Source organism: Sebastes fasciatus, chromosome 12 (assembly GCF_043250625.1).
Source record: "Sebastes fasciatus isolate fSebFas1 chromosome 12, fSebFas1.pri, whole genome shotgun sequence".
In the NCBI taxonomy this organism is placed as follows: domain Eukaryota; kingdom Metazoa; phylum Chordata; class Actinopteri; order Perciformes; family Sebastidae; genus Sebastes; species Sebastes fasciatus.
Window position 1 is genome coordinate 33,720,732 of NC_133806.1, and position 12,050 is coordinate 33,732,781.

General features: G+C 40.8%; 1 protein-coding gene across 4 annotated transcripts in view; it reads left to right on the forward strand.

Annotated features, from left to right (window-relative positions):
- ulk4 (unc-51 like kinase 4) overlaps positions 1 to 12,050 on the forward strand; it is a 109,415-nt gene that overhangs the window by 66,197 nt on the left and 31,168 nt on the right. For all 4 annotated transcript variants that reach the window (XM_074654824.1, XM_074654822.1, XM_074654825.1 and 1 more), the window contains 2 exons: positions 1,757 to 1,805; positions 5,085 to 5,190. In XM_074654824.1, the coding sequence (XP_074510925.1) occupies positions 1,757 to 1,805; positions 5,085 to 5,190 (155 nt within the window). The remainder of the gene's footprint in view (positions 1 to 1,756; positions 1,806 to 5,084; positions 5,191 to 12,050) is intronic.

Sequence of the window (12,050 nt, forward strand, 5' to 3'; positions counted from 1 at the left end):
TTAAAGGTGGTCCAGTTTATCATGTCGTGCTGGCCTGGCCCTGTCCTCTCATCTCTCAGCCTGTCACCTTCCTAATGGAAGGCCATCCATCACATCTACCAACACACACTCTTACACACACACACACACACACACACACACATTTCATTTACCCCTTCATACAAGGCCTAACATAGGGTATAGATCTAAATATAAAGTGCATCATTGATCTCTGGATTCAGTTATCATTGTAGGTAAAAAAAAACAGCTACTACAGAGATATAATCAGTGTACTCAACCCCATGTTTCTACAAGTAAACTGCTCTTACAGACAGCGAGTGTTCTCAGTATGGATGAGGACGGTTCAACTATAAAGAAACGTCTTTTTTAATGCGTTTGAATACTGTTAGATCAGTAGATCAGTGGTGTGCTGACGGCAGCAACTCAGTTATGGCCTAACTCAAGAATAAGGCATGAATTCAAGATAACATACATGGAAGAGTATACAGAAATTGGACGGAGCTCCTGAGGCGATGCTACTTTCAAATGATGCTAGCTTTCCAACATCGTCGACCCTATCTTTAATGTAACAGTTCTAATGTTGAAGCAGGTTGGTTGCATGAAAATATTTAGTACATGACCCCTTAAAGCCTGGAACTACTGCTTGGTCCACTTAATCGCAGTTTCTGTTTTCAGATGCTGATGGTTTTGCTCAGAAGTCGGTGTAATGGTGTGTGGAATATCATCTCAGCACACATTAAGATAAAAGATCAAATTAACTTTGTATTGATTTCTGTGTAAAAAGTAGGTTACATCTTTGCACACATAAAGAACATAAAGTAGGAAACTGATCAGTAGAAGACAAACATTTGAGAAGTACAAAGGGAATGTAAAATGTTATGAGGACTCGATGGCAATTTGTTAGTCTCTTTTGCTGATCTGATGCATTTCTACCGGAACATCTAACTTTTATCAAATGAAGACGACCTCCCTGCTGATGGTTCAAATCACATTATCTAAAGTTCAGTCCTCAATGTTTGCTGCTGAAAAGTCTACAGAAAGGTTTCCATAAGTGGTCTGATGCCTGCCAGACAAGCTATAAATCATAGTTCTAATGAAGACAGGTTTTTAAGTCAGTGGTCGGCCTTTGTTACCTTCAGCATATTAACACCGGTCTGACTTCAGCTGGCTTTGTTCCCATTACGGCCTGAATGCTTTCTTACACACACAAAGTGTGTGTGCACATGTGTTGAAACTCCAACCACAAAGTAATTGGTTGCAAATCAAAGCACCTTAATCAATAAGTAGACAGAATGTCATCGCTAATATAGACATCCATCTCTCTCTCCCTCTCACAGCTTTTCTTCTAGTATTTTTCAATGTGGATTTCTCCACATCACTCTTTTGTTTTCACTCCTCTGACCTCCCTCCATTCTCTGCCCAAATCTTCTCTCCTTCCTTTCTCCTCTTCAAAAGTAATCCTCTCTCCCCTCGTCCTCTCCTTAACTCCCATCTCCTCTCTCCATGTCCTTCCCTCTCACCTCCTCTCACTTCATCTGCTCTCATCGCGTCTCCTCTTTTCGTCTCTCTTCTCTCCCCAATTCCACCGGTACCAGACAGGAGCCGTTGTAGCGGAACTCCAACCTTAATGAAGATGAAACAGCTCAGTGTGTGTGTGTGTGTGTGAGCAGTGCGGTGAATTGCCTTTAAATTAAATACATTTCTTCTTCTTTCTACCTCTGCTCCAATATGTTGGTTTTTTTTCTTTCTGTTTCAGGTTGATCAAACACAGTAGGATCCTACCAACGGTCTTTCAACTCATCATGGTAAGAGACCAACCACACTTAATCAATTAATCAATTTTTATTCAGACTATCAGGAAACTACTTGGTCATTCACTCAGTCAATGACTCAATCAATCAATCAATCGGTTAAATAGTCTTACAATCTTACAGCTCTGTTGTGTTCTGTCTCCTTCCTTCTCTTTCGTCTCTAAACCTTCTAGTACATGTAGTTATGTAAATGAGTCTGAGTGGTGTTGACCTATTAGAGGGCTGGTGTAATTGACTGGCAGGTCAGCCATTGAGAGGAGGAAGGGTTAATAGAGTGAGAATATGGACTCCACTATTAAGATCACACACAAACACACACACGCACTCACACACACACACACACACAGCACTTGTCTGTTATCAGCGAAGCATAACAACGTTTCCAGTAAACAATTTATTTCACCTGACCCTTTTTGCATACACACAATCTAATGAACACACAAACAGCACAATCTGTTCTCAGCAAACCAAAACACAGCAAACAATTTATGCCCACACACACACACACACACACTCACACACTCACTAAATAATCAGCGTTCCGCATGGCTGCCTGTTCAGCCTCGACTAGCCGATGCAGAATGTTAAACACCGTTATCCAACAGCCTGATTAACTCCTCTCCTGATTGTTTACTCCTGTCTGAACCGGTCACGTCGGGATCCATTAGTGCCGTCTGTATCGCTCATGTTTGGATTGATTTATGCTGCCTGAAACTCTGTGATCTGGATTGATTACGCCTGCCACTGGTGATCACACTTGTCGTGGAGAAAACTCACCTAATTGTATTTGTCTAGATGATGAAGTAGTTCTGCTTCAGACATGAAAGGACGTCAGGAGGCCGACTGGACCGTGTGTCTTTAAGTGGTCGGTTGTTGTGCCTGAGGAGGCAGAGGACTGATCAGAGTGGGTTGCAGTCAAACACTTTTACAAATCCTGCCTCACTTCTACTGCACATTCTGTAGATACACTGTGCTGTCTGAGTTAAGGTGCAGGACAGTGAGTCAGCAAGCTAAAATTCACTTTGGTTTCCCATTCCTCGTTGCTCTTTGTCAGGTTTATGCTTTCAGTGATGTACACGATAGTCCTTTCACGGCTCATTAGTCCATAAAGATCAAAATAAATTATCTCTGTCATTTGTTGTTAGGTTGTCCTAGGTGTGAATTGATGTCATTGTCTTCAGCCTCAGGCTACTGCACATGATGAGTACCAGCCAGGCTTATCGGCCCGTACACAGATCACACTGATGCGCACAGACCCCGCAGGCAGAGCCGGTGTATCTCCGAGAGGATCAAATAGTGAAATGAGGGCAGGAGAGAGAAGGAGAAGTGATTTACTGCAGGAGGAAGGAGACATGGTTTTATAAGGAGGAGGAAGAGAAGAAGAAGACAGTAAAGGGAGAAAAAGCCGAGGAGGAGACGGAGTTAGAGGAAAGTGGAGACTACAGCCTTGCTTCTTGTTCTCTTCAAAACCAATTCATTATCAAAGGTCACAACTACACCATCCTCTGATAGACAGAATTCATTTCATCCTTTGCTCAACATTGTGCCCCAGTAACAATTTTCACAGTAGGCAGAACATATGATTCATCTCAGATAAAACTATTCTATGTGTCTCCCATGTAGCAATATGACTGACAGTAAATATATGTCAATTATCTTAAAAAGTACAAAATTGACCCGTAATTACAACAACATTTTAAATTAGCTTATTTTAGGTGACAATATTGGCATGCAGTCCATAAAACATGGGAAAGGCAGCTACTCAGTATTTTAGACAGTAGCTTCACTGATATTCAGCAGTAACAAGAAGACATGCTATTGGCCTGCATCCAGTAAACTGGGACCTACTGAGCTGGTAAACCAGCAATTTTTCAGGACAAAATATACAATTTCTATGACAAAATGCTGATAAATCTAATCATATGCGTGCACAAACAAGATGTGTTTTTTTCTCTTGCTGGTTGGCTTCTGTGTTGTGTGGCCCACACTAGTTATTATTGACCTTGCGTGACATGTGGTGCCAACAGTTTCACAGATGTGTCCTTAAAGGCAGGCTTTTGGATGTCTGGGTTGCAGTATTGTGCTTGCGTGATGAAATGCTTCAACGATAAATTGTGCTCACCATGTGTTGACGTTCACTATATATCCTTTATTTAACCAGGTAAAAAACTCATTGAGATTAAAATCTCAGCACAGACACTGTTACAACAATAAAAACAAACAACACAAGCAGACAAATACAACAGTCACACGCCACGAGTGAACGAGCATGACATTCAGATTGTATGCAAACAATGTGCTATAACACACAAACAGGTCAATTTTACAACAATTCAGTGAGAAAATCAGGAGCAATCACATTGACCTATAGTGCCACTTTCTTCATCCTTTAAAATGGACTTAAATTCCCCCGTACAGTAGTAATCAGCTCTGACTATTTCAGGTCCTTCTGTCCATTATTCCAGGAAGAAGGAGCAGCATATTTAAAAGCTTTTTAGCCTAGCTCCTTTCTAACCTTTTGGGACCAACATCTGTAGAACATTGTGAGAGAGCAGGCTAAATTGATTGCGGTTTGTGCACATGTATGTACACAGATACGAAGGAACCAGCCAGTAATAAAACGTAAAGCACAATGTTAACCAGTATCCAGCTTCTTTAGGCACTGGTCAGGTGTATTCATATAGAGCAGATCACCATAATCCAATAAAGGTAAAAAAAAAGTTGCTGAAATCAAATGTTTCCTTGCCTGGAGGGAGAAACAGGATTTGTTTCTAAAAAAGATCCCCAATTTAATTTTCAGTTTGGAAACCAGGTTTTCAATGTGTGATTTGTTAGACAATTTCTGATCGATTATGATACCTAAATACTTCTATGTTGGGACCATTTCAATATCCAAGCCTTGATCAGTTGAGACCTTAGGAAGGTACTACCTTTCTTCTATTGACATGATCTATCTTAAAGGGATAGTTCAGGTATTTTGAATTGGGGTTGTATGAGGTACTTATCTGTAGTCAGTGTATAACCTATGACGGTTGGTGCTCCCCCAGGTTATGGGGGCAAAGTAATATAGTGCCGTGGATGGGGGCAGCAGCAAAACATATTTTATCCACCTAAAAGAAAGGCTCCGATTACACCCAGTTACACCCAAACTATCCCTTTAAGTCTTCACATTTAGTTTTATGTTAGATAGTAGATGTGAAAAAATTCTACATAGCAATGTTGTTAACTGACCTGTAACCTAGTCATCCGATCTCGTCCTCTTACTCTCTGTAGGCTAACAGTAGTAATGTCACCAGTGGGACGGTCCAGAATGCAGTCGCCTTGCTGTGTAATCTCAATGGAGACACCGTCTTGGACCTGGAACCGCTATATCAACAAGGTACAGTATGTCTACATACAGTATGCTTGAAGAGAGGATGAAAACCTACTTCTCTTGTTTTGTACTGTCTCTTACACGAGTACTATTATTAGTAAGTGAGTTAACAGAGTCCTAGAGGCCCGTCTGTCACTGACCCTTACTGCAGCAGCGTGTGGACATCATGTACCTGCTAGCATTAGTTATTGTCATGTTACTCGTTGACATCTTGTTTTCCCCAGCCTGCCGTCCTGCTGCAGCATAATGCTTATTCTGGTCAACAACCTTGGCTCTGTGTGTGTGTGTGTGTGTGTGTGCGTGTGCGTGCGTGCGTGTGCGTGTGTGTGTGTGTGTGTGTGTGTGTGTGTGTGTGTGTGCGCGTGCGCATGAGGCATAGGCAATGTTTTCTGTCCTTCAGCTGTGGTGAAACTCAATAATATTAGAATTTCCTGTCAATTGCAAACGATTCCAGAGGGAAGAGTCAAATTCATGGTGTGTGTCCTTTTGGAGTGAGGACATATTTCAGAAGTTTGGTCATTTTAGGCTCATTTAATCAACCAAGAGCTAGTTCGGGATTAGGACTTTAATTAGAAGGAAGGAATAGTGAGGCAAAAAGCGTAGGCATGTACGGATGCAGCCTAAATCTAGCATTAGAGAATAAATGCAGTAAATTAAAGATGCTTACAAGAAAACATTTACAAACACTGCTGCCTCTCTCTCTCTCTCTCTCTCTCTCTCTCTCTCTCTCTCTCTCTCTCTCTCTCTCTCTCTCTCTCTCTCTCTCTGTGTGTATGTAAATGTTTCAGGACTCACAGTTCAATGCTGTAATTGCAACTCTCAGCAGCAATGAAACCCAATAATACTTAACTCAGATTTCTATTTAGGTCTGTGTTCATTTAGTCTCTCTTTCACTCCTCATTTTGTGTCTCATTCTGTCTATCCATCTTTTCCTCTGCACCCCCTTGCCTCCCCAAAACCACCACCACCACCACTATCAACCCTTCCTCTCCTTCTATTTCCATTGGGTCAGCAGTGCGGCAGTTCAGTAGTCAGCATCATTATCGTCCAATCAGCTCCCCTCTCAACAAGAAACTGTCAACCCAGCACTAATACTGGCTGGGCAATTAACGCTATCTCCCTCTCCTCTCCTCTCCTCTCCTCTCCTCTCCTCTCCTCTCCTCTCCTCTCCTCTCCTCTCCTCTCCTCTCCTCTCCTCTTTGCTGTATTAACTTGTTCTCCTCGTCTTGTCCCTCCTTCTCCTCCTCTCCTTCCACTTTTCCAATCTACTCAGCTCACAGCTTGCCCCATCATCTCCTCTCCTTCCTTCCTTCCTTCCTTCCTTCCTTCCCTCTGTTCCCATTTTCCCCTTCTCCCCTATCCTCTATTTTGGGCTCCTCTTCTATCTCCTCCTCTCCTCTCCTCTGTCTCTCTCCCTTCTTTTGGTTGTGGTTCACTCCAGATCAGTGTGGCGATGGCAAGAAAGAAGGGAGAGGCAGAGGAGGAGAGAAGGGGAGGAGAGAAGGGGAGAAGGGAGGAAGCGTGTATAATTGGCTTTTTAAGGTGCGACAGAGAGAGGAGGGGAATGTGTGTGTGTGTGTGTGTGTGTGTGTGTGTGTGTGTGTGTGTGTGTGTGTGTGTGTGTGTGTGTTGGGAGGAAATGAAATAGACAGCGAAGAAGAGCAAAATAGGGAGATGTTTTTTTTTGCTTGTGTGAATGTATTTGTGCTTCTGTGTATGTGTGAGACAGAGGAGATGTGCATGTGTGGGGGGGCGGTGGATGCCGTAGCGCCCGATATGTGTGTGTAAGAGAGAGAGAGAGAGAGAGAGGAGATGAGGTTTATAATTGGGCAGATTTGCCTCCGACTGAGATAATACCCCCTGGGGAATGAAGACAGAGGGACCAAAGAGAGAGAAAGGCAGAGATAGGGAGAGAGAGAGAGAACGGAACAACAGAAAGAAAAAGAAGATGGTAAAAAAGCACGAGAGGGAAGAGAGAGGGAAAAGATGACAGAGCCAGGAAAGCAAAATGGGAGGTAAAAAGGGTAGCAGAGAGGAAGAAGAGAGAGAATGTGGTGCATTTGGGTGAGAAGAGGGAGGAGATGATAGTGGAGGAAATTTGAGGTTGGAGTGAGTGAAAATTTGATGGAGGGAGAGATAGAGAGAGGAGGGAGGGAAAGGATAACTTCATGTGGGAGTAAGAGATGCTTCTAAAACAAAGTTCTTATTGTTTTATATGATTGTGGATGGCTTAGTTTTAATATGTGAACATGTAGCAAACTAATATAGTAAGGTTGTAATCTGATTACATAGGATATGAAGCTTTAAGCTTCTCTGCTGAGAGTGAATTTGAAACTCATTTTGTAGCCACACTGACAAGCAGACTGTGTGATTTGATAAGGAAATGGACCCATCTGGAGCATGTAATGCAGCAAAAATTCACCCCAACAGTTCAGAAGTGTTCACATCAACCCCTGAGTTTGGTCTTAAGGTGCTGACAAGGTGTCAGTTCATTTAAAGCATGCTTGGCCTTTAATTAATCAAAGAAGTCTTCAGGGGCTCCATGAGTCTCCAGAATCCTTTAGGGTCTTTGAGGTTCCTCTCCGGGTTTGGTCTGCCACCGATCCTTGTTATTTCTCTTGACCTTCTGTGAGAAGCTCAGAGGAATTTTTGAGGTAATTGCCTCTGCGCCGGTGTTATCTAGTGTCTGTGGAACTTGCATCTATAAATTGCCATTTGAAATTGGGTTCAGGTTATTTCCCAAACGGTGAATAAAAAAAATTCTATAATGGTTCTTCCACACCGTGTCCATATGTGTCCAATCAATTATGCCCCCAGGCATAATTTATACCACACAGATCTGTCTTCCATATTAATGTCTTCATATTATCACCCAAGAGGTCACTGGATTGACACTTCTACATAATAGAGATCAATAAGACACTTTTGACAGTAAATGTAAGATGTGTTGAGTTTATGCTCTGCATAGATTACATTGAGACCTGTGCAGTTTGCATCGCAATCCCTGGATACCAGTGAAAAAGTTATTGCTGTATAAAGATTTGTAATAATAAGGCATTTTGTTTTACAAAGAACAATGTCCCAGTGTGATTAAGCTATGATAACATGTCATATATTTTACTTATTTAAATTAGGGCTGTCAAAGTTAACACAATAATAATGCATTAACGCATTTTAACGCCACTAATTTAACACAATCTATCTTTCGAAGGTTGTAGCGGGCTCAGATTTAAAGCTATGAAAAAGAAAAACTAATGAATCCATTGGTGCCAAACATGTCATACTAGCTTGTCGGGAAGGAGGTTAAATGACGCTCCAAATTTGTGCTAAATTTTGGCGAAGAAAAACTGTCATGTCCATTTTCAAAGGGGTCCCTTGACCTCTGACCTCCAGATATGTGAATGTAAATGGGTTCTATGGGTACCCACGAGTCTCCCCTTTACAGACATGCCCACTTTATGATAATCACATGCCGTTTTGGGTAAGTCATAGTCAAGTCAGCACACTGACACACTAACAGCTGTTGTTGCCTGTTGGGCTGCAGTTTGTCAGGTTATGATTTCAGCATATTGTTTTATGCTAAATGCAGTACCTGTGAGGGTTTCTGGACAATATCTGTCATTGTTTGGTGTTGTTAATGTTGTTAATTGATTTACAATAATAAATATATACATACATTTGCATACAGTAGCATATTTGCCCACTCCCATGTTGATAAGAGTATTAAATACTTAACAGATCTCCCTTTAAGGTACATTTTGAACAGATAAAAAATTTATGATTAATTTGCGATTAATTACGATTAACTCTGTACAATCATGCGATTAATCGCGGTTCAATATTTGAATCGATTAACAACCCTAGTTGAAATATGTGGCAATATGGTGATATTTCGCTAACTTTAAACCTGACTGCAATCTTTACGTAACTTCAACTCATTTCTTTAGTTGCCTAAACTTAACTAGACCTTACCAAAGGGCGGCTGTGGCTCAGAGGGTAGAGCAGGTTGTCCACCAATCGGAAGGTCGGTGGTTCGATCCCCGGCTGCTCCGGGTCACATGTCGATGTGTCCTTGAGCAAGACACTTAACCCCAAATTGCTCCCGGAGGCATAGCCATCGGTGTGTGAATGAGTATTTAGATTAAATCCTGATGGGCAAAGTTGGCACCTTAGTAGCCTCTGCCATCAGTGTATGAATGTGTGTGTGAATGGGTGAATACTGACATGTAGTGTAAAGCGCTTTGAGTGGTCGGAAGACTAGAAAAGCGCTATATAAGTCCAAGTCCATTTACCATTTACCATTTACCCTTAGGTGTTGTAGGCCCCCTATAAGTTACCTTTGGAACATATGGGACATTTTGGAAGGCACTGACAAGTAACCTGTTTTGTAATCTGGGTATGAGTTCTGTTTTTGGTATATATTTTATGTTCAGTGCAAAATTGAGTTTTTGCTCCTGTAGTCAGTCAGGTGTTTTTTTTTACCAATGCATGAAAGCATAATACTGAGTGCACTACAGAATACAGTGGAAGTGGGCACTTTTATTAGCTATAGGGTGGGACCTAAAACATGGGTGCATACCTTCTAGACAACGTAGTATGAATAAAAATATCAATTCTATTCATTTGATGGCAGAAATCAATAAAAGGGCTCCCACAAAATCTGGGCCTGTAGGATCACATCAATATGGAGAATACAACCATTTGCATTTAGATATTCAGTAAGCACATTAAGCACACACGATTTGACCATACCATGCTTTCATTCACTCTATCCTTGAAGAAGACAAATCCAGATGCTGCATACATTCATAAGGAAAGTCACATTATTGAAACCATGTACCCACTTAAATTGAACTTTACTTATATTACCAAACATTATCTATTAATCATATGTAATCAGTTTAGTAGATGTTTCTGTCCCTACAAACCTTTCCTACTTTGCTAAGACAGTAATGCTCTGAGTCATCCATCCTGTTGATTCCCAATAGAACTTTACAGTAGTTTATAAATAGATAATACCGCAAAGCATTGTCTATTTTTAACATAGTTAAAGTCCAAACTCCAAAATAGGACAGAGCACAATGGTTTTCACTCTTAAATTATTCCTCCAGTCTTAAACTGAGCGAGTAATATTCGTACACATGTGACATTTTTAAAAGTGACTTGTTTGTATTGACTGAATGAAGTTGCTATCCCTCTGATTACAATAAGTTACGTCCACACACATACACTCACAATCTAGGGATCTAGAGATGCATACACATCCATACCTGTCAGTCACAGCGACACTTATCATGACATTATGCACAAACACGCATGCACAGAGCTCATACTGTGTGCTTTGTCATGACACCATAAACCTGCAAAAGATATCCCCAGTAAAAGCCTGTGTGTGTGTGTGTGTGTGTGTGTGTGCACAACCTTTCATCACATGTATAGCTGACTGAATACCTGAAAGGAGCCAAACCAAGATAAGACGGGATCACCTAGCACACTAAGCTCATATCTAAGAATATCATAGAACTTTGTGAACTGTTTGTGCTCAGAGCACTCCCAGAATGTCTCTGTCTCCTACACTCCTGAAGATTTGCACAGCTTAATTTAGGAAGCTGTGTATCTGGTGTTAAAAGCAACCTTTTATTTAAAGTTTTGCCTGACTGTTTAGCAGCAGCTTGGTGCTTGTTGTACATGATTTAATCAAGGATACTCACAGAAGGTCAAGCATGCATTTTAAATTGGAGACCAGACTGCAGTACTGCAGCTGGAAAGTGTTTAACTGTCCTATGGCTTTCAGACGACTAGGGGTTCAGTCAGCTGAGAATAAAGGCTTCATACAGCCTGCCAGCAGTTTAGAGGAATAGATGGCGATAAAAACCATCAATCTACAATGTAGTACAGACTCTGCTTTGAAAGCATTGTTTCCGTAGTCACATTCCTTTTGTAGTGTTGATGTGGATCTGGTTGAAGTCATTTGTTGATTCCTGTTATTGAGCTTTAATCTGCAGCTGTATTTTGTTCGCCATTGCTGGTGAAATTCAGTCAAATGAGTGGCACTGTACCAAGAACAAGCATGCTCCTTAGCTGTCTAATCCAGTGGTTCCCAACCTTTTTTCCTTGAAGCCCCACCTACTTTTATCTAAAGCTGGTGTTATATGAGGTACTTACCCAAAGCAATACAAAGCTGTGGACAGGGACGGCAGAAAAACGTATTTTAGCCACCTAAAAGAAAGGCCCACCTAAAAAAAATCCTATCTGCTTAAGTGTACGCTATATTTAGAATATTTTCACCAAAATTAACTATCCCTTTAAATTATTATTTTTTTAAATATTAAATCAACTTTCTTTAATGAATATAACTCAGTTTCGTCAACATAAATAAAGTGATGACTCCTTGACAGTTCAACTAAGCAAATGCAGATATATAATGATCTCTTTTTTTAACCACTTAATTAATTTACTATAATAGTGTTAGAGTCAAAATCGTTTTTGTTGTTGTTGTTGTGGTTATATAAATATCATTTATAGTGTTGTTAGATTGCTGCAAGACCGCCCTGTTAATACAGGTGTGGGCCTCCCTTTGTGTGCGGCAAGCGGAAGAGCAAGTAGGTTTTTGACCGCATTAAAAATGCTGTTTTTGAAAGGCTAAACACCAACAAATATAGTTTGAAGCCGAATATTCGTTGTTTTGTCTGTATTTGTTATAAATTTTGGAAATGATTACATCCTTTTTCAATAAATTCTTACTTCACAACACTTTTATATGTTTTATATAGAGACTTTTGTATGAGTGTGTTATTATGATTTTAGTTATACATGTGCAAATCAAATTTTGACAACCTCCGAGCAGACAAATCCTGGCGCACTGG